Source organism: Carcharodon carcharias, chromosome 2, assembly GCF_017639515.1.
Source record: "Carcharodon carcharias isolate sCarCar2 chromosome 2, sCarCar2.pri, whole genome shotgun sequence".
NCBI classification, from domain to species: Eukaryota; Metazoa; Chordata; class Chondrichthyes; order Lamniformes; family Lamnidae; genus Carcharodon; species Carcharodon carcharias.
Genome location: NC_054468.1, coordinates 150,910,878 through 150,934,301, shown reverse-complemented (window position 1 = coordinate 150,934,301; position 23,424 = coordinate 150,910,878). Strand labels below are relative to the sequence as shown.

The following is a 23,424-nucleotide window of genomic DNA, read 5'->3' as shown; positions in this document are numbered from 1 at the left end:
CTTTCTCTTGCTCCCCCACACATTCTTTCTCCACCTCTCTCTCACTCCCCCACACACTCTCTCTCCTCATTTCTCCCCCTTCACACACGCTACCCCTCCCACACTCTCCCCACCCACATTCTCTCTCACACAGTCTCCAGTCATTCACTTACTCAGATGCCAGTGGGCCCCGCTGCAGCCTGCCTGGGCCCCACTCCACTGCCTCACACCCGACTCCTGCTGCCTCATGATCTGCTCTGGTCCGCCTGGGCCCTGCTCCGGCCCCTGCTCGAACACACGTACACATGGCTACAAATTACTACCATCATAACTTTTAACAAATTCCCAAACTAATCTCCAATAAGGCTACAGCAACCCATGGACTTAACCAGACACCAGGCAAAGCACTTTCACCTTACAAATTCAAAATGAGGTTCTTCCACTGTGGAGCCAGTTGGAGGCTTACAGCTGCCTTTTGACTCACATTGCCTCTGCTCTGCACACCCGAAAACTGCTGAAGTTATACCTACCACCACTGATTGAATTCAAATTCTCATTGTCTCACCAGCCTCTTTGAACTTCACCATTTAACAATGAAATCCCTTTCATAGTACCAATTTTATTAGTACTATAAGCATATTGCTTGGTATCTGCTAGATAGGTGTCAAGTTTTCAACCTACTTCTTGAATGCAAATGCATGCCATCTCTCTTACATATCAAAAGCAGTACCCATCAAAGCACCCATAGACTAGCTGGCTTTAATCCAATTAAGACACACCCATAGACAAAACCTCTATTTTAAAAGAAAAATATTTTCCAAAATATTATATCTATTAATAGCTTCATGACAATCACAGAATCGTTACAATGCAGGAGGCCATTCAGCCCATCGAGTATGCACGAGCTCTCTGAGAGAGCATTCTACCTAGTCCTACTCCTTTGCCTTATCCCCATAACCTGGCACATTCTTTCTTTTCAGATAGCAGTCCAATTCCCTTTTGAATACCTTGATCGAACCTGCCTCCACCACCCTTTCAGGAAGCTCATTTCAGATTCCAACCACCCTCTGACTGAAAACATTTTCCTCACATCACTATTACTCCTTTTGCCAATTATTTTGAATCTGAGCCCTCTAATTCTTGATGGTCTCGAGTGGGAACAGTTTCTCACTATTTACCCTATCCATACCCTCAAGATCTTTAATAGCCCTAACAAGTCTCCTCTCAGCCTCTTTTCTCCAAGGAAAACAGTCCCAACCTTTCCAATCTATCCTCCTAGCTACAGTTCTTTATCCCTGGAAACATTCTTGTGAATGTCCTCTGTAATCTCTTGTTAGATCAGGTACCCTTGGCTCATTGGGGCTAAAGGGTCCGGTTTGCATGCTTGTTTCGAGATGACCAAGTTGGTACAAGGACAGAGAACATCAGTTGATCATTGTTAGAATAAACACATGCTGTTTATTTACAAACAAAACTCAACAGCTACACTTGTGTGCTCACAACTCAAAACTCTGTCTTCACTCTTCAGTGTCTAACTCAAGACTCTCTCACAGAGGTAGTCCATGCTACTCTGCTATTGGGTATTAAGATCATGTGATCTTACTTGTCGTGAAGGTATATTACACATCAGATTACTATATCCCTTCCCCTTTACTGAAAAATACATTTTACAATTTTTTGATATATCAAGTTATTTACACAGTTCAATTATTTACTAAGTAAGTCCCTCTGGGGGTCTCTCCTTATGCTTGTGAAACGTCTCAGCTCTACAGCTTCTGAAGTTTGATTTGGAACCACCTTTACTGGAGTTGTCTGAGCATCTGATTCTTCAGTAGATACCTGTAAATCTGTTTCTTCGACTCTTTCAGGTACAGTCGGCTCTTCAAACACATTTGTACTTGGTTGAGTTCTTTTAACGAGGTGTTGATTCAATCTCGAACACTGGTGGAATCATTTCTGGGTATTTGATTTCTCCTCTTCTTATGTGATCCACGTCTCCTTATTACTCAATCTTCGACTTTCATGTGGTACTCCAATTATTTCACTGAACAAACATGCTGGTCCTTCTCTAACATTTCTCACAAGTATGTTCTCTCCTACATTAAATGTTCTGTCCCTGCCGTGACAATCATGTCCCATTACCTGACTTCCCTGCCTTCTTTCTACCTTCCCCCCAAAGTATGGCATAATTTCGCTCAGCCTTGATCGGATCCGGCGCTTCAACAACATTTCCACAGGTGTGACACCTGTTGTCGAATGAGGGGTGTTTCTATAATTGGAAAAGAAATTGTGCTAATTTATTCACTATCAAATCTCCAGACTATTTCTTCATACCAGATTTGAATGTCTGAACTGCTCTCTCCATGAGTCCATTTGAAGAAATGTGGTATGGCCACGTTTTCACGTGAACAATACCGTTGAGGCTTGTAAATCCTTTAAATTCAGCACTTGTGAATTCTGTTCCATTATCTGATGCTAGTGCTTCAGGTAATCCATTAATTGCAAAATTTTGTTGTGGCTTGTTTATTCTCGCTGAAGACGTGGATGACCTCATTTTGTAAAAGTCCATCCATTTTGAACGAGCGTCTGTGATAAGTAGAAACATTGTTCCTATGTTGATGTGTACCCGTGGCCTTCCTGGCTACTCCCGGGGTGTAACGGGGTTGTTGCAGGTAATTTTTGTACTTGTTGACACTGCATACAGCTTCTCACTAAGTTTTCTATTTCTCCATCTATTCCCAGCAACCACATGTAGGTACATGCTATTGCCTTCATTTTAGAAATTCTTGGATGTGCATTGTGAAGTTCGGATAACAATAGTTTTCGTCCTTTTGGAGGAACAATCACCCGAGCTCCCCACAATAAAATACCTTCTTGGCTGGTTACTTCATATCTTCTCTGGAAATACGGTTTCATTTAAACAGATTCTTTTTGTGACCAATCATGAAAAACTTAATTTCTCACTTTGGATAAGACTGGGTTTTAGTTTGTCCAATATTTAATTTGTTTTACACATATCGGTGATGAGTCCAGGAAGTTCAATAACAAAAAAAATTCCTAAGGAACTGGAACATCTTCATCTTTTACTTGCAAGGGTAGACTGAGTGCATCTGCATTTACAATCTGACATCCAGGTCTATGAATAAAAGTATACTCATACACTACCAAGATCAACTGTGCTTCTGTGACTTCTTTGGATGGCCATTCTTCTTTCTGACACTGACTTTATTCTCAGCCTTCTTTTCGACTTCCATATTGGTCAGGTTAGTCTCAGATGTCAGCTCGACTTGAACGATCTCAGTGGTTGAGTTTTCCAGAATTTCATCATCTGTCTGCTTCTTAGAAAATTCTGTGACTTTTGCCTCCAAAGCCTCTTTGGTTTCATGTAGCTAATTTTTAAGCTCTTCCATCTCTTTTTCGCATTGGAGTACTTCCTCCTGGAAAATCAAGCATTGTCGTGTCTTCTCTGCCAACTCATCCTTCATTTTAATTAGAGAAGTGCAGAACTCTTCCTGTTTCTCTTCAGACTTTTCCAGAGGTACATACTTAGACAGGAGGCAAACTGGTAGTGTGTGAAAGTCTTTTGGCAGGTTTTCACTTTTCTTTTGGAAACTCTGTGACATATCAAGGTTGAATTCCCTTGGCCAGTTTCATCCTAGTATGCTTGGTCCTCTGTCTGCTACCACCATTAAGGGTAATTTCACTTTTTTACCTCTGTAGTGTACTGTGACTCACCTATCACCATAGTGGTTGCACCAGTATCCACCTCCATTCTGATAGGCCTCTCATTCACTATCATGGTTACATAGATAGGCTCTGTTCTTCCTACCTTTAAATTATACAACAAATAGATATCAGAATCTATTACTTCAGGCTTTTTAACGCTGTTTATCTCATTGGGTTTTTGCTTTTCTCTGAAAGCCTGCCTGATTTTATCTTTACAATGTCTCATGAGGTGTCCACATCGATGACAGAAGAAACATTCAATCTTTTTAAACTGTAGTTCATTACAAGGTTGGCTGCTTCCATCTCTGTTACTCTTATGCCATGTTTTTGCTGCTGCATTATCCCTTTTAATTTGTCTGCTAGTGGTGGCTGGTTCCCGCTTCTGAGTAAAGCTCTGCACTGCTGCGTTCTTTCTGGTTGAGGCTCCCTGCCCAACATGGAGGACAGTGCCATTTTGCGCTCCTCGTGTGGCTTCTGAGTCTCGCACTACCCCTTCCATTTCCAGAGCAATTTCCAATGTCTTCTGAAAATCTAAATTTGTTTCAGCTAGTAATCTCTTCTGAATCGCATTTTCGTTTATACCACACACGAAACAATCTCTAAGCATATCATTGATATATGTACCAAACTCGCAATATTCAGTTAATTGCTTCAGACTTGCCACACAACAAGCACCTGTCTCCCCTGCAGCTCTATTTCTTGAGTTAAATTTGAACCATTGCATCGTCACCGACGGCTTGGGCTGGTAATGATTCTTTTCAAGGTTCACTCAGTCATCAAAACTTTGAGTCTGGGGCACTGGGCGCCAACAGATTTCAAATTAGTCTGTATGTCTTATTCCCACATGTGGACAGAAGGATCGCGTGCCTCTTCTCCTCCCCCACATAGTGAGACCAGTCATCTGAGGTTAGGTCGAAAGGCTCCACTCTTACACATTGCAGCATGCTCTGAGGGGATTACTTAGATTATAAAGAAGGAAGTTTTCTTTTACTTACAACTACCTTGCAAGGTATGGCCCAATTTCGGTTCTTCTGATTCCTTGCTGTTTACCTCGTTTTTCTTTCTGTGGTTTTTCGTGCTTTTACTCTCATCGCCAGTTTGTTGGATCCAGTGCCCTTGGTTCATTGGGGCTAAAGGATCCGGGTGGCATACTTGTTTCGGGGTGACCGAGTTGGTGCAAAGACAGTAGATCATTGTTAGAATAAACATATGCTGTTTATTTACAAACGAAACTCAGCAGCTACACTTGTGTGCTCACAACTCAAAATTCTGTCTTCATTCTTCAGTGTCTAACTCAAGACTTTCTCACAGAGGTAGCCTGTGCTACTCTGCTATTGGGTATTAAGATCATGTGATCTTACATGGAACACTTGTCTTAAAGGTATATTACACATCAGATTACTAAATCTTTCCCATGCCTTCACATCCTTCCTCAAGTATGGCGCCCAGAACTAGTGTCTTATATAAATTGAACATGACCTCCTTACTCTTGTACTCAATGTCCCTATTAATAAAGCCTAAGATACTATATACTTTATTAACTGCTCTCTCAACATTGTCTGCCATCTTCAATGACTTATGTACATATACTGAGGTCCCTCTGTTCCTGCACCTTCTTTAAAGTTTCTCCCTTTGTAATAGTCTCTCCATATTCTTCCTGCCAAAATGAATCACCTCACACTTCTCTGCATTGAATTTCATCTGCCACTTGTCTGCCCAATCCACCAACATGTCCATGTCCTTCTGAAGTTCAAGAGAATCCTCATTACAGTTGGCAATGTTTCCAATCTTCATATCATCTGCAAATTTTGAAATCATGCCCTGCACATCACCGTCTAGGTCATTAATTTATATCAGGAAGAGCAAGGGTCGGAACGCTGTCTCCTGGGGATCTCCACTACAAACTTTTCTCCAATCTGAAAGACAACCATATAAATAAAATTTATAAAAATATTTTTATATAAGTACTTTTAAAACGTTGAGAGTTTCAACCTCTACTATCCTTTCAGGCAATGAGTTTCGGATCCTCACCATCCTCTGAGTGAAAACATTTCCCCTTGGATACCCTCGAAAATCTTTACCCCTGGTTATTACTTTGCTTGAAGAACCTGAACGGCTCGGTTGTCACATAACAATATACAATATTTTAACAAAGAAAGCATGACTAATGTATTGCAGAATATATTCTTTTGGAAAACTTGTTGGCGTATAAATTCATTTCAGAAGTTTTACTCGCAGATTCGTAAGTAAACCAAAAAATAGACACTGCGCTTGCGTTGTAGTAGCTGTTGACGGTTTGTGGGAAGGTTCGGGAAAGCGGTAAAAGGCAGAGCGGAGAAAAGGGAAAACGTTGGCCAGTGTAAACTGAGTTGTGTTCTGTGTTATCGTAAGTAAGAGTGGCCCCTGACTATTGAATTACTGGCAGCAACTGGTTGTGAGCAGTCAGTTGTTGTATCTGCAATCAAGGTATTTTACCGTAAATATTAGACTGGGGGAGTTCTAGTTCTGAGGAGTTTGGGATTATATGTCGAGTACCGTGGAGTGAGATCATTGAAACTTGTACCTAAACTCCCTTGGGTAAATAAGGAGTGTTCCAGAAGGAGAGAGAGTACGTATTTATCCACAAACAGAACCTGTTTTGTATCTACAGCATTGTATGTCTTTAAAACGAAACACGATAGTTTTCGAAGTTATATTTTGAAATCATGATCATTGAATCGTGATGGATTCCTGTGGACGTCATACACCAGTCAAATACGTGTCTTGTTGCTTCATCTACTGAAAGGTATTCTGTTTTAAATTGAATGACGTACAGACAGAGTGACCCGGAAATGGGCGGCTGGTGCTGGGGAGTCTTGGGGGGAGGGGGAAATACCCTGGATGCTCGCCCGAGACTCGAGCCCCACACCGAGCCTCAGTCCTGAACCGCCGAGCGAGCCTTGGCCTCCATTATATATCACCGCCTCCCGAGCGAGCCTCGGGCTGCGCTATGACTTCCCGCCTACCTGCCTTGGGGCTGCCAGTCCCGGAACCCTCTTTTGTTTTAAGTGCTCTATCAAGTTGCAAATTCACGAAGGCTCTGCTCCAGCGCTGCTCCTCCTTGTCCTCGCTCCAATCCAACTCAAGGCAGGTTTGAGCTGACGTCACGTCCATTTCGGCACTTGAACGTAAAAGCCAAGGCTTATGACTGCAGTACAGTTCTGAGGGAGTTGGCATTGTTATCTTTCAGATGAAACGTTAACGTGAGGCCCCATCTTCCTGCTTGTGTGGATGTAAAAGATTCCATAGCACTATTTTGAAGAACAAGTGAGTTATCCTCAGCGTCCTGGTCAATATTTATTTCTCAATCAACATCACAGAAACAGTCATTTGGTAGTACAGAACTTGAGTATTGCTAGAAAATAGAGATGTCTAAGCTTTTTGTCTTGCACTTATCAGGACACTCACAAGAAGAACGGGTTGCATCTAAACTGGAGGGGCACCAATATCCTGGCTGCAAGGTTTGCTAGTGTCACTTGGGAGGGTTTAAACTAGTATGGCAGGGGGGTGGGAACCAGGGCAATAGGTCAGCAGGTGAAATAAATGACTGGGACCTAGGGAATATGGCCAGTCGGACCAAGGGAATAGCAGGCAGGGAGAAATTACTGAACCCAGTGGGACTGGGGGTCTGAAATGCATTTGTTTCAATACAAGAAATATAACAGGCAAGGCAGATGAGCTTAGAGCTTGGATTAGTACTTGGGACTATGATGTTATTGCTATTACAGAGACTTGGTTGAAGGATGGACAAGATTGGCAGATAAACTCTCCAGGATTTAGATGTTTCAGGCAGGATAGAGAGGGATGTAGAAGAGGTGGGGGAGTTGCACTACTGGTTAAGGAGAATATCACAGCTATACGACAGGAGGACACCTCAGAGGGCTCATGCAGCGAGGCAATATGGGTAGAGCTCCAGAATAGGAAGGGTGCAGTCACAATGTTGCGGGTTTACTATAGGCCTCCCAATTGCCCGCGGGAGATTGAGGACCAGTTATATAGGCAGATTTTGGAAAGATGTAAAAGCAATAGGTAGGTGATTTTAACTTTCCCTATATTGACTGGGAATCACTTAGTGCTAGGGGTTTGGATGGTGCAGAATTTGTAAGGTGCATCCAGGAGGGCTTCCTGAGACAATATGTAGATAGTCCAACTAGGGAAGGGGCAATATTGACACGGTATTAAGGAATGAACCCGGGCAGGTGGTCGAAGTTTCAGTAGGGGAGCATTTCGAGAAAAGTGACCATAATTCAGTAAGTTTCAAGGCACTGGTGGATAAGGATAACACGAGTCCTCGGGGGGGTAAAGGTGCTTAATTGGAGGAAGGCTAATTATAACAATATTAAGCAGGAACTGAGGAATCTAGACTGGAGGCGGATGTTTGAGGGCAAATCAACAACTGACATCTGGGGGGCTTTCAAACTTCAGTTGATAAGAATTCAGGACCGGCATGTTCCTGCTAGGGTGAAGGATAGGTACGGCAAGTTCAGGAACCTTGGATAATGAAGTATATTGTGAGATTAGTCAAAAAGAAAAGGGAAGCATTTGTAAGGACTAGAAGGCTGGGAACAGATGAAGCCCATGGAGAATATTAAGAAAGCAGGAAGAAACATAAGCAAGGAGTCAGGAGGGCTAAAAGGGGTCGTGAAACATCATTGGCAACCAGGATTAAGGAAAATCCCAAGGCCTTTTATACATATGTAAAATGCAAGCGGGTAGCCAGGGAAAGGTTAGGCCCACTCGGGCAGAGGTGGGAATCTGTGCGTGGAGCCAGAAGAAATGGGAGAGATACCAAATGAGTACTTCTCATCAGTATTCACCAAAGAGAAGGACTTAGCGGTCGATTTGTCTAAGGAAGAGTGTGTAGATAGCCCGGATCATGTTGAGATCAAAAAAGAGGAGGTGTTAGGCGTCTTGAAGAATATTAAGGTGGATAAGTCCCCAGGGCCAGATGGGATATACCCCAGAGTACTGAGGGAGGCAAGGGAGGAGATTGCTGGGGTCTTGACAGAAATCTTTTTATCCTCACTGGCTATGGGTGAGGTCCCAAAAGACTGGAGAATAGCCAATGTTGTTCCATTGTTTAAGAAGGGTAGCAGCGATAATCCAGGAAATTACAGGCTGGTGAGCCTTACGCCAGTGGTAGGGAAATTATTGGAGAAGATTCTTCATGACAGGATTTTCTACCATTTGGAAGCAAATGGGCGTATTAGTGAGAGGCAGCATGGTTTTGTGAAGGGGAGGTCGTGTCTCACTAACTTGATCGAGTTTTTTGAGGAAGTGACAAAGATGATCGACAATGGAAGGGCAGTGGATGTTATCTACATGGATTTCAGTAAGGCCTTTGACAAGATCCATCATGGCAGACTGGTACAGAAGGTAAAGTCACACGGGATCAGAGGTGAGCTGGCAAGATGGATACAGAATTGGCTTGGTCATAGAAGACAGAAGGTAGCAGTGGAAGGGTGCTTTTCTGAATGGAGAGCTGTTCCGCAGGCATCAGTGCTGGGACCTTTGCTGTTTGTAGTATATGTAAATGATTTGGAAGAAAATTTAACTGGGATAAATAGTAAGTTTGCAGACAACACTAAGGTTGGAAGAGTTGCAGATAGTGAAAAGGATTCTCAAAGGATACAACGGGATATAGATTGGTTGGAGACTTGGGCGGAGAAATGGCAGATGGAGTTTAATCTGGACAAATGCGAGGTAATGCATTTTGGAAGGTCTAATACAGGTAGGAATTATACAGTAAATAGCAGAACCCTTAAGTGCATCGACAGGCAGAGGGATCTGGGTGTACAGGTCCACAGGTCACTGAAAGTGGAAACGCAGGTGGATAAGGTAGTCAGGAAGTCATATGACATGCTTGCCTTCATCGGCAAGGGTATTGAGTATAAAAGTCATGCTGCAACTGTATAAAACCTTGGTTAGGCCACACTTGGAATATTGCATGCAATTCTGGTCGCCACATTACCAGAAGGATATGGAGGCGGTGCAGAGGAAGTTTACCAAAATGGTGCCTGGTTTGGAAGTTATTAGCTATGAGGAGAGGTTGGAGAAACTCAGATTATTTTCACTAGAGCGACAGAGATTGAGGGGCGACTTGATAGAAGTTTACAAAATCATGAGTGGCATGGACAGAGTAGATAGTCAGAAGCTTTTTCCCAGGGTGGAAGAGTCAATTACTAGGGGACATAGATTTAATGTGATAGGAGAAAACTTTAGATGATAGTGAGTGTCTGGAATTCACTCCCAGAGGAGGTGGTGGAAGCAGGTATGATAGTGGTGTTTAAGAGGCATCTTGACAAATTCATGAATAGGATGGGAATAGAGGGATACGGACCCCGGAAATGCAAAATGTTTTAGTTTGACAGGCAATATGATCGGTACAGGCTTGGAGGGCCGAAGGGCCTGTTCCTGTGCTGTACTTTTCTTTGTTCTTTGTTCTTCTCCCACTTATATTGGTATTAGAACAAATGTGTACTGTATTTGAAGAGAGTGCTGATTGGTTAGCAAGTGGCACTGGCAGTTAACTGCCAAGCATTGTTTGAAATTTAAATCAAGCAGCTTGACCCTGATTGGTCAAGGCTTTTCCTGAGGAATGAGTCAGCGAATGGCTGTCACTTATTTTCTATAGCAGAAACAGGCTCTGTACATGTTCTTTCTGTCTGCGAAGAACAAGGCCCTGTGTATTAATATATGTAGCTTCCAGTACACACACACGCTCCAAATTGCAAGCCCAACTGACAATCTTAAATTGCTTGTCAGTGTAATTCTTAGCACATTGAGGATTGTTTAGCAAATGTTGACTAATCGTGGGATCATATCTAATGCTGGATACTGTGTTTTGAGTTTTGTAAGCACGGCTGGTTGAGTACGGTCTGTACCCTGCCCATTGCGACCAGTGGCTGGGACATGCTGTTTGATACAATCTGCTAGTCTTTGGGATGTACGGCTTACATACCTAGCATCACATAGGCACTGAAATTCACACACCACATTACTCATTTATGTGATAGGCAGGATGTCTTTTTGGCTTGACAGCAGCATCCTGTTAGTGGCGAATACCATTCATGTTGCTACTGCATAGTAGCAGTGTAAAATGGCAACAAACCAGCATCCACTGCAGATATTGAATCCTTGAAAGTGCGCCTAGCTGATTTAGCACGTGCATATTGAGGGATTCCGAACAACCTGTTTGACTTTCACATGCAATGCGAAGGCCTTAAGATGAACCTAACATACACATACTACCTGACAACTGGACGAGAATAGTCATCCTCAACAAGTGAGACTATATCAACAAAATGCATACCATTCTTAATGACTGGCCCAAATTCATATCCATTGGACCTGCTGCTCAACCTGACCGGACAGCATTGCTTGAAAGTAAGCTAAAAAAAAATGCTTGCTGGACTTGTGTGAGAGCGATGAGCTACCGCGTGATATGTATGACCGTGTTTGCCCTTGGTTTGCCAAATCTGCTTATGTATGGGCTTCCCAAGACACACAGAAGTGATCTCTCTCTATACCCCACCTTATCCATGACTGGTTCTGCACAACATAAATTAGCCAAATGGTTGGACGAATTGTACAACCAGTTATGACCAAGCTTTCCACATACACAGTGAAGGTCTCCTTCACATTTGCAAAGGCTGTACAGGATTTGCATATCTGGCAATGCTGTGTCCATCTGCTCATTTGCTATTGCTAGCCCATTCACCAATGTTCCACTTAAGGAAGCCATAGATATTTATGCTACAGCATTATGTCATGGCGATCTAGACCCACCACCATTGCGTGAATCAGTTTTCATTGGACTTATGAACTTGGCAATCCATGCAGGTGAGTTCAGTTTTAATGACGTCGTGTATGCCCAAATAGATGGTATTGCTTTGGGACCCCCTCTTGGCCCAGTTGTTGCAAACATCTTTGTTGAGTTCCATGAGAAACGTGTCTGTGATGGAATGATACCTAACTGCCTACCCCTTGCATAGTTCCGATATGTGGATGATATGTTTGCTTTCTTTAAATCCGCCGTTGCATGTAACAATTTCCTTGCACGTCTTAATGGGCTTAATCCTGCGCTCAAATTCACACGTGTAATGGAACAGTCAAATGAACTCCCCTTCCCTGACGTACTAGTTGAGAAATCTGCCAGTGAGTTCTCTACTGCAAGCCTACCTTCATTGGTCAATATACGCACTGGGATTCTTACAGTTCCACATGCTATAAGATTGGTCTTGTCAGCAACCTTGTAAATAGGGTCTGAACCATCTGCTCACCATGCAAGCTTGATGCTGAACTAGGGCGCAAAGGTACCCTACAGAATAATGGCTACCCTGATTAGATCTTTTTACACTATTTATCACCGAAACTCATGAATGGGCCCGAGGCCGTCACTTTCGCCTCTGAAAAGTGCAGAGTCTATCCCAGATTACCCTGGAAGGGCATGGCATCTCAAAAATTTGAGCAACAGGTGATGCTAGCTGTTTCACGCTGCTACTATGCAGTAGCAACATGAGTGGTATCTGCCACCAGCAGGATGCTGCCGTCAAGCTAAAAAGACATCCTGCCTATCACACAAATGAGTAATGTGATATATGGATTTCAGTGCCTGTGTGATGTTAGGTATGTAGGTCATACTGTCCAAAGACTGGTGGATCATATCAAACAGCATGCCCCAGCCACTGTTCACAAAGGGCAGGATACAGACCATACTCAATCAGCCCATGGTTGCAAAACTCAAAACACAGTGTTGAATATTAGATGTGATTCCATGATTGGCCAACGTTTGCTAAATAATCCTCAATACGCTAAGAATTACACTGACAACCAATTTAAGATTCAGTTCGGCTCACAATGTGACACATTTGCGTGTACTGGAAGCTATTTATATTAATACAGAGGGCCCTGTTGAATACACTATGCCTGTTTCAGCTGAACAAAATAAGTGACAGGGTCAAGCTGCCTGGTTTAAATTTCAGGCAGTGCTTGGCAGTTAACTGTCAGTCATCATCAGTGGTGCATTCTCCCTGGCAATGCCACTTGCCAACCAATCAGCACTCTCCTCACATACAGTATAATTTTTTTGCCCTTTATATTGCAAGTGTCCTGATGAGTGCAAAACGAAATGCTTAGATGTGTCTCTTTTTTTCAGCAATACTCTTTTAGCTTTGATTAAATGGCACTTGATTGCTGCTGCTGTTAGTGTAAAGCCAATAATTATTTCTAAGCTCCTATCTTGGTTTAAAGTAGCTCTGATTTGCTGCTGTATTCCTTGCATGAGAGAACACTATTCTAAACTGCATACAGGACGAAATGACCATTATAGAATTCAAATGTTCTTAATGTAAGTATGTATAAGGAAGAAACCCATTATGGTTATTCATCCAGAAAGACACAGCAATCCCCCTCCACAGCATCCAACTATTTTAAATGATCCCAGGCTTTTGTTCCCACTACCTTGCATGGCAATGCATTTATTGATTAAAAATAATTTTTGGCATAAGTTCCTACTTTGCCTTTTCATTTGAATAACCTTTTGAATTGATGCTTCTTTCTCCATTTGTGTAACCACAAAAAGTAACTTCCATAAGCAGGCCTATGCTTTGAAGCCAGCCAGAATTTTTGCTGAAAGGATAGGGAGAGGCAATATAGACTTAATGGGACAGTTCTAAGAAGTGTGCAGGAACAGAGGAATTGAGAATTCATGTGCATAGATCTTTGAAGATGGCAGGACATTTTGAGATAGTAAAGCATTATAGTATTAAGTACTAAAGTAGAGAAGTTATGTTGAACCTATATAAGAGTCTGGTTAAGTCACAACTAAGTCAGAGTATTGCATCCAGTCTGCTCACCAGATTTTAAGAATGATGTGAGGGTCCTTGAGAGGATAAAGGGTAAATTTACCAGAATGGTTCCAGAGATGAGGGATTTTAGCTACAAGGTAAGGCTGGAGAAACTGGGGTTGTTCTCCTTGGAGCAAAGGAGCTTGACGGGAGATTTAATAGAGGCATACAAGATTATGATAGGTTTAGATAGGGCAGACAAAGAGCTGCTGTTCCCATTAGCTACTGGGACAAGGACTAGAGGATGTAGATTTAAGGTTTTGGCAAGAGGAGGCGGGGGGATGTGAGGTTAACCTTTTTTAAGCAAATGCTAATGACTTGAAACTTGCTGCGTACAAGGGTGGTAGAAGCAGAGATGATCAATAATTTCAAAAGAAAACTTGGGCACTTGGGGGAAATAAACTTGCAGGACTATGGGAAAAGAGCTGGGTTATGGGACTGATTGTATTGCTGTACAATGTGCTGGCATTGTCTTGATGGGCCAAATGGCCTCCTGTGCCATAATGCCTCTAAGATTCTATCTTGGGTGCAGGATATCGTTGCAGGCATTCCTCAGGGTAGTGCCCTCAGCACATCCAAATTTAGCTGCTTTATCAAAGTTTTCTTCCATCATAAAGTCAGAAATGATGTTTGTTGATGATTGCACTGTGTTCAGTCCCATTCAAAATTCCCCTGATAATGAAGCAGTACATGACCCCATCCAGCTAGACATGGACAACATTCAGGTTTGGCCTGAGTGGCAAGTAACAAATGGTACAAGTGCCAGGCAATGTTTATCTCTAGCAAGAGATGTCCATAACATTCAATGGCACTACCATTACTAAATTCCCCACTATTAACATCCTTGGGGAAGGAGGAGGGAGAGGGCATCATTGTCCAGAAACTTAACTCAGTCAGCCAAGTAAATACAGTGGCTGCAGGAGCATGTCAGAGGCTGCATATTTTGCAGTGAGTAACTCAACCTCCTTACTCCCCAAAACCTTTCCACCATCTATCTACAAGGCACAAGTGAAGAGTTGACAGGATGTACTGCATTTGTCTGGGTAATTGTAACTCCAGTATGCTCAAGAAGCTTGCTACCATCCAAGTCAAAGCGGCTGCTTGATAGGCACACCATCCACCAGTTAAAGACTCATTTCCTCAACTACTGCTGCACTGAAGCAATAGCGTGTACCAAGCAACTCGCCATAGCTCCTTCCTAACTGCAGACCTCTGCCACCTAGAAGAGCAAAGCAGCAGTTGAATGGGAATCCTCCAAATGATAGGTGTTTAAGATTAATTATTGGAGCTTAAGACAGTGGGCAGGAGAAACTTTTTAAGAGTTGGTGATTGAAGCAAAATACCTAAAAAAATTAATAGATTAGTTAGGTGGTTTCAAGGCAAGTGGAAAAGAGACATTTGGGAACAAAGCATGTACCTGGGACTCAGACTACTCCTTTTCATGGTAGTTAGACTCTAAAGTGAACTAATTGAACTTGTTGCCCTTTTTGCTCTGTTAGGATTACACAGAAATTCCATGTAATTGAAGTTCTCACAGAAATTTATAGCTTCATAGAAGCTTACAGTATTGAAGGATGCCGTTCAACCCATTATTGTCCAAGCCAGCTGTCAAGCCACTCTTGGTTCATAACCTTTATAGGTTACAGCACTTAAGTGTGTGTCCGAGTACTTCATAAATGTAAGGGGGGTTTCACCTCTCCATTATTTCAGGCAGTAAGTACCAGATCCCTACTATCCTCTAGGTGAAAGAATTTTCCCTCGAATCCCCTCAACCTCCTACTTCTTACCTTAAGTCTGTGCTTCCCTGCTTCAACTAAGGAGAATGGGACCTTCCTATTCACTCTATCTGGACCCCTCACAATTTTATATACTTTAATTAGGCCTCCCCTTAGCCGCCTTGTTCAAAGAAAATAACTCTTACTATCCTTAATAGTATATAATACATTTCAACCAGGCCTGGCATTTATCCACTTTCAAAGAGTTTAGATCCCTTAATACTTTCCGTCTCCCTATGTTAATTTCTTTGAATATTTCAAATTCCTATTCCCTGATTGCAATATCTGTATCACCCCTCTTTTTTTGAAATTAGACGCAAAGTCCATTTCCACACACAGATTACCTTTATCGTCTCTAAAAGACTCTACTCTTTCTTTGGTTATCCTCGTGCTGTTTATGTATTTATATAGAATCTTTGGGATTTCTTTGATTTTACTTATCAACATTTTCTCATGCCCCCTTTTTGCTTTCATGATTTAATTTTTAATTTCACCCCCACATTTTGTATACTCCACGAGGTTTACTGCAACATTAAAATAGAATCATAGAAAGTTAACGACACAGAGAGAAGCCTCTGGGCCCACCATCTCATTGCTGGCTGAAAACTGAGCCACCCAGCCTAATCCCACTTTCCTGCATTTGGTTCATAGCCCTGCAGCTTATGGCATTTGAGGTGCATATCCAGGCACCTTTTAAATGAGTTGAGGGTTTCTGCCCCTACTACCATTTCAGGCAGTGAGTTCCAGACTGTTATAACACAGCAGTTTTTAAAGGCTGAGTTATTTAAAATCCCAGAGAGAAACTTTAAACAACTGACATAACCTATATTTTCAATTGGTATGTTTTAAGTTGCAGCTCTAAATTTAGGAATAAGACCACCAGTTCTCGAAGTTTTTATATCAAACCAAGTAAGACATTTATTAATTTACAACAAATTAAACATATACATACATATGGCTACAAATTACTTCTATCGTAACTTCTTAACAAATTCCCAAATTAATCTCCATTAAGGCAACAATAACCAATAGACTTAACCAGACACCAGGCAAAGCATTCTTACCTTACAAATTCAAAATGAGGTTCCTTTCAATTTGGTTCCTTTGCAGACAGTTGTAGGCTTACAGGCTTTGATCTTACATGCCTCTGCTTTGCACACACAAACTCTGTTCTGTTATACCCAGCACTCCCCTTTGAATGTAAATTCTCATTGTATCATCAGGCCTTTTGAACTCCTTTTAGTACCAATTTTATTAGTAATATAAACATTGCTTGGTGTCTCCTAGCTAGGTGCAAGATTTTGCTCCCACTCTTGAATGCTCTATTCAATAAAATGCAAATGTACTCTTTACCTCTCTGTTTGCATCTCAAAACTACTATACATCAAAGCACCCAGGCTTTAATCCAATTAACACACAAGGACTAAACCTCTATTTAAAAAATAATAATTTCCAATAACATTATATACGTTCATAGCTTCATGACACAGACCCACACAATGATAATACCATTGAATGTAAAGGGGAGATGGTTGGATTCTGTCTTGTTGGAGATGGCCATTGCCTGTCACTTGTGTGGTACAACTTTTACTTGCCACTTATCAGCCTGAACTTGAATATTGTCCAGGTTTTGCTGCATTTGTTTTTGCTGCACGGATGGTGCTGAACATGGTGCAATCATCCACAAACATCCGCACTTCTGACTTTATGATGGAGGGAAGGTCATTGCTGAAGCAGCTTGGGTCTAGGATACCCTGAGGAACTCCTGCAGTTATGTCCCAAGGCTGAGATGATTGACCTCCTACAACCAGACCATCTTCTTTTGTACAAGATATGACACCAATCAATAGAGAGTTTCCCCTTGATTCCTATTAATTTCAGTTTTGTTAGAGCTCCTTGATCCCATACTTGGTCAAATGCTGCCTTGATGTCAAGGGCATTCACTCTGATCTCCCCTCTGGAGTTCAACTCTTTTGTCCAAGTTTGGATCAAGTTTGAAATGAGTTCGGGAGCTGAGTGGCGGAATCCAAATTGAGCATCATTGAGCAGCTTATTGCTAAGCAAGTGCCGCTTGTTAGCACTGTTGATGGCACTTTCTGTCACTTCGCTGACAATCGAGAATAGACTGTTTGGGCAGTAAATTAGTTAGATTTGTCCTGCTTTTTATGGATAGGACATACCTGGGCAATTTCCCATATTGCTGGGTAGATGCCAGTGTTGTAGCTGTACCCGAACAGCTTAACTAGGGGCGTGGCTAGCTCTGGAGCACAGGTCTTCAGCAGTGAACAAGGGTAATTATAGATAGGCAATAAATGCTGGCCTGGCCAGTGATGCCTTAGCTGCTGCACTCAGTCCACCAAGTCCGCTGTCGCCACTGCTGCTGGTGAATCTGAAGAACATGAGGAGAATTGATAAACTTGATGCAGTTGTATGGTTCACTAAAAATTAATAGAGTTGTAATTAAGTTACCACAAACTCTGGAAGTTAAACAGCTTAAATGGGTTTTAGAGATCATTAGATTGATACAGCCTCATAGTCTTTTCCTATTTCTAAAAATTCTTATATCGTGTTTTTTCTCTTAACAGATATGGCTTACTTTCAAGAAGTAGCAATAATTTCTGGAGCGTACCCTAAGCCTGTCGCGCTAGTTCTTCAGTATGGAACAGCAGGATTCCGTGCAAAGGCTGATCAGCTGGATCACGTGATGTATCGCATGGGCTTGCTAGCAGTGTTAAGGTCCAAGAAAACCAAATCTACTATTGGTGTAATGGTCACAGCCTCTCATAATCCAGAAGTAAGATTCAAAGGAAAGTTAATTTTTTATTGAGTAGTTAATTCTAATTTTATTCAGTTATTCAGTCACAGGAGGATTTGAAGGGTTACGAACAGGCTGAAACGAAGGACAGAATAGGCCAGTTGTTCATAAAGCCTTTTTCTAACTTTTTGACTTCTGACATTTTCAACCTTTTTGACACTTCCAATTTTTCCCAGTTCCGATAAAAGGTCACAGACTTGAAATGTTAACTGTTTCTTTCCCCAAAGATGCTACCTGACCTGAGTATTTCTAGCATTTTCTGTTTTTATTTTCTATGGAACTCGTCTCGTATTCTCACGGTGTACTCTTTATGCAACATGACCACATTTGCAATCCCTTTTAATAAGACACGTTTGAACATTTAAAGAAAATATTTGGAAGCAAATAAACATGCTGCTTCATAGCTTCCTGTGCTTCAAAGTCATACATCCTTCATTGAAATTGATTCTGTCATCATAATGTGACAGCATAATTTGAGTTTATATTTTTCAAAAGTGGACAAGAAAAGCGATGAGACTGCATACCTTGAGAGGTTGGAGCTACCCTGATGGTTAGCAGATAAGCGCACCATATGGTATCAAATAGGCATCCAAAACAATTGTTTCCTTTTTTGATCCTTACTTTGTGAGGAATTAACTGATTTAAACATAGATTGTAGCAGGAGCACCTGCAATTCCCCACTAGGTAGGGAAAGGTAAACAAACTGAGCCAGTGCATTTTGTTCTTTATTGTTGTGTTTAGAATTTGGGTGTGATCAATCTTGGGTCAGTTGTATTGGCTCCATAATTAAATCATTTCTGTTCCATCTAATCCATTGACAGCAAAGTTAATTTGGTGGCAGGATTTGAATATAAGTCATAAAATCGTTTCATGTTAAAATGGTCAAAAGTCCTAAAACAGCTTCTGAATGAGTTAACATTCAAGACGATAAGCAGTGTTAAAGTTGAAATTTCTCAAATTCTTCTCCTCATATACTGTTCCATGCCGAGTGGATCATGTGGTTGAGGAAGAGCTGAGCGCTTTTTTGTGGTATGATAGGCTTCAGTCTGAAATAAAGATAGAAAATGCTGGAAATACTCAGGTCAGGTAGCATCTGTGGAGAGAGGAAGAAAGTTAAAGTTTCAGGTCAATTAATTTTTGATGAAAGGTCCAAACTTTATTGTCAGTGGTTTTACAAATATAAATTATATTTCATTGCAGGGTTGTCACTAGAATTCTGGGAAAGCATGAGGGTGAAAGCCTCCATCCAGCAATTGAGTTACCTTTTTCTTCTCGACTAAACTGTTACTTTGTTTTTTTCGTTGAATTACAAGTGCCCTCCAGTTGCCAAGTTATTAAACTGTAGAGGGATCAAAGCTTCTATGTGTGTCCATTATAGTTGCATTTTTTTAGTGGGAATTGTTGAATAGCAAATTAGGAGTTGAAACCCCGGTCAGTGTTCCTTGCCTAAAAAAAAGACAGACTTGCATTTATATTGTGCCTTTTATGGCCATCAGATGATTCAAAGCACTTTTCAGCTCATGAAGTACTTTTGAAGTGTTGTCACTGTTGTAATACCAGACAAACGACAGGCAATTTGTGCACAGCAAGCTCCTAAAAACAAGTGTGTTAATGAACAGATAACATGGTAATGGTCAGATAATCTGTTTTTGTGATGTTGATTAAAGGGTAAATATTGACTAGTGCACCAGGGATACCCCCACTCCTCCTAAATAGTACCATGAGATATTTTGCTTGTGCCTGAGAGCCTCGATTTAAGATCTAATCCAAAACCTAATCACAGCATCTCCAGCAGTATAGCACTACCTCAGCGTCGGCCTTAATTTTTGTGCTCAAGTCCTGGGGTCTCTGGATCAAAGGCACAAGGCCAAATGGAGCATCCCACCAGTAGCCCATCTGAGATCAGCTAACTCATCATAAACTGGAATTCCAAGTTAAAACTTACTCTTGCTTCTCACAGAGTGAAACTGTAGTATTACTGAAATGGTTGCAAAATAATTTTATTGTATTATAAGATATACTTTGATTAGCAAAGAAATTATTTTTTTTACGAGAAGCAGTTTATGTTACTTGTGAAGCATAAATGTGATTTTTAAATCGGTATCATGGAATGGTTGCAGCACAAAAAGAGGTCATATTGTGCCCGTCAGCTGTTTGCAAGAGTAAATAAACTAATCCCACTCCCTGCCTTTTCCCCAGCTGAACAAATCTTTTCTTTACAGATGATTGTCCAGTTCCCTTTTGAAAGGTACAATTGAATCTACCTCCACCAGAATTACAGGCAGCGTAATCCAGATCCTAACTACACGCAACATTTAAAAAATCTTTTCTTCATGTCACATTTGATTCTTGCCATTCTCCTTTATTCGGTGTCCTCTGGTTCTTGACTCTTCTGCCAAATGGAAGAGTTTCTCCTATCGAATCTGTCCAGGCCCAATTAGAGACCTCTATTGACTTTCCTCTCTCTCTTCTCTAAAGAGAACTGCCTAGTTTCTCCAATCTATTGACGTAACTGAAAGGCCTTCATCTCTTCTCAAAGCCTTCACATCCTTCCTAAAGTGCAGTGCCCAGAATTGCACACACTACTTCATTTGATGCCAAACTAAATGCCCTCAAAACCTCTGCTCCTTTTTTATGAACATACGAAATAGGAGCAGAAGTTCAATAAGATCGTGGCTGACCTGTTGTATTTCGAATTCCACATTCCCATCTATCTCACATAACCTTTGATGATAAAGAGGAATGGCAAATAAATATTGTAACCATAACCAGTAGTTGTATTTTTTTGTGCCAGCTTGACTTAGTTTGTAGTATGCAGCCTAATGGAGTCAAAACCCTGTCAGGACTTCAAACATACAAGGTCGACAGCACTGGGGAAAAGCCACACCACTACAAGTGCCATCCTTCAAATGGGATGTTAACTGTGGACTAATCTGTCTGTATACAACTATTGTGTTTTATAATATTGCCTCTGTGGCATCTTGGAGACCACATACTGTACTGAAAAAAATGATCTGATTTGTACTCTACTTAAAGTTAACTTTGAACTGTATGCTTTTGGGAAAATAAAGAACTGGCAAACTATAGTTATGAGAAGAGATTTGAAATACTGGAACTTTTTCCATTGAAAGTTAAGAGGAGATTTAGTTAGAAACTTTAACTCCATTAAAAGTTTTGTTAGGGCGATTTATATTATATTATATTATGTCATTTATATAAACGACATAGATGACTATGTGGGGGGTGGGATTAGTAAGTTTGCTGATGCCACAAAGGTTAGCCGGGTGGTTAACAGTGAGGATGAATGTCTTGGGCTACAGGAAGATATAGATGGGATGGTCAAATGGGCAGATAAGTGACAGATGGAATTTAACCCTGAAAAGTGTGAGGTTTGGAAGGAGTAATTTGACAAGGAAGTATTCAATGAATGGCATGACACTAGGAAGTTCTGAGGAACAAAGGGACCTTGGTGTGTGTGTCCATAGATCTTTGAAGGTGGAGGGGCATGTTAGTGGGATGGTGAAAAAGGCAGATGTGGCACTTGCCTTTATCAATCGAGGCATAGATTACAAAAGTAGGGAGGTCATGTTGGAGTTGTATAGAACCTTGGTGAGGCGACAGCTGGAGTACTGTGTGCAGTTCTGGTCGCCACATTATAGGAAGGATGTGATTGCACTGGATGGGGTGCAGAGGAGATTCACCAGGATGTTGCCTGGGATGAAACATTTAAATTATGAAGAGAGGTTGGATAGACTGGGGTTGTTTTTGTTGGAGCAGAGAAGACTGAGGGGGTGACCTGATCGAGGTGCTCAAGATGATGAGGGTCATGGACAGGGAGCAGCTGTTCCCCTTAGTTGAAGGGTCACGAGGGGACATAAGTTCAAGGCAGGAGGTTTCAGGGGGCTGTGAAGGAAAACTTTTTTACCCAGAGGGTGTTGATGGTCTGGAATGCACAGCTTGGGAGGGTGGTGGAGGTGGGTTGTCTCACATCCTTTAAAAAGTACCTGGATGAAACTTGGCACATCATAACATTCAAGGCTATGGGCCAAGTGCTGGTAAATGGGATTAGGTAGGTAAGTCAGGTGTTTCTCACGTGTCGATGCAGACTTGATGGGCCGAAGGCCCTCTTCTGCACTGTCATTTGGATGAGATTGATGATGAAGCCATTAATTTACATCGATTGTCGATGAGAAAAGTTAGGAGAAATCTCTTAATTCAGAGAGCTGATGAACTTTAGAATGATTTGTCACAGGGAGTAGTTGAGACAGAGATCATTGCATTTTTAATGGAAAATTGGATAAAATTTGATGCGGAGGAATATACAGGGAAATGGGAAGAGATCAGGACAGTCCGGTTAATTTTAGATCATTCTAGCTAAGATATTGCACAGTCACAGTGTTGCAAAACTTAATAGCTGTATACAGGCAGATTGGTCCACAGTTGATATCAAAGCAAAATACTGCAGATGCTGGAAATCTGAAACAAAAACAGAAAATGCTGGAACACTCCTTCAAAGATCCTTTACCACCTCCTACCTCACTGTCCAGGGCCCCAAACACTCCTTCAAGGTGAATCAACGATTTACTTGTACTTCTTTCAATTAGTGCTTTGTATTCGCCGCTCACAATGCAGTCTTCTCTACACTGGGTAGACTAAATGCAGACAGGGTGACTGCTTGCAGAACACCTTCGCTCAGTTTGCAAGCATGATCCCGGCCTTCTGGTCGCTTGCCATTTCAATTCACCATCTTGCTCTCGTTTTCACATTTCTGTCCTCGGCCTGTGACAATGTTCCAGCGAAGCCCAATGCAAGTAGGAGCAATGGCACCTCATCTTCTGATTAGGCACTTTACAACCTTCTGAACATTGGGTTCAACAACTTCAGACCATGAGTTTTGTCCTCCATTCTTAATCCACCTCCCGCAACCCCTCAAATTGCCGGTCTGTATCTTGTTTTCATGCTTTTGCTTTCAGATGGCACTGACCCTTTTTCTGCTATTAACACATTCTGCTATTTTGCTTTCAGGTAATGCTGACCTTTATTCTGCTATTAACACCCAAAGCTTTAGTCTTTACTACTGCCATTACCACTCTCTTTGTCTTGTGTTCCGTGACATCTTTGTCATTTACTCTCTCTTGCCCTCTAACTTATTCCTGACTTTCTATTTTTCTCTACCCGCCCTCCCCATTTTTTCAAGAGCATAAAACTGATCACATTTCTACCTCTTCAGTTCTGAAGAAGA

At 41.6% G+C, this 23,424-nt stretch overlaps 1 protein-coding gene across 8 annotated transcripts in view; it reads left to right on the top strand.

Moving 5' to 3' along the window:
* The first annotated feature begins 5,864 nt into the window (after positions 1 to 5,864).
* Positions 5,865 to 23,424, top strand: part of pgm3 (phosphoglucomutase 3) — a 75,865-nt gene continuing 58,305 nt past the window's right edge. For 3 of the 8 annotated variants that reach the window (XR_005942397.1, XR_005942392.1, XM_041182877.1), the window contains exons 1-2: positions 5,865 to 6,091; positions 17,953 to 18,161. Coding sequence is in view for 1 of the 8 variants with exons in the window: in XM_041182877.1 (XP_041038811.1) it covers positions 17,955 to 18,161 (207 nt within the window). In the remaining 7 variants the exon portion in view is untranslated. Of the gene's footprint in view, positions 6,314 to 6,359; positions 6,491 to 6,934; positions 7,012 to 13,072; positions 13,094 to 17,952; positions 18,179 to 23,424 lie in introns of those variants that run through there. The other 5 variants (XR_005942394.1, XR_005942393.1, XR_005942395.1 and 2 more) reach the window with 5 other exon arrangements.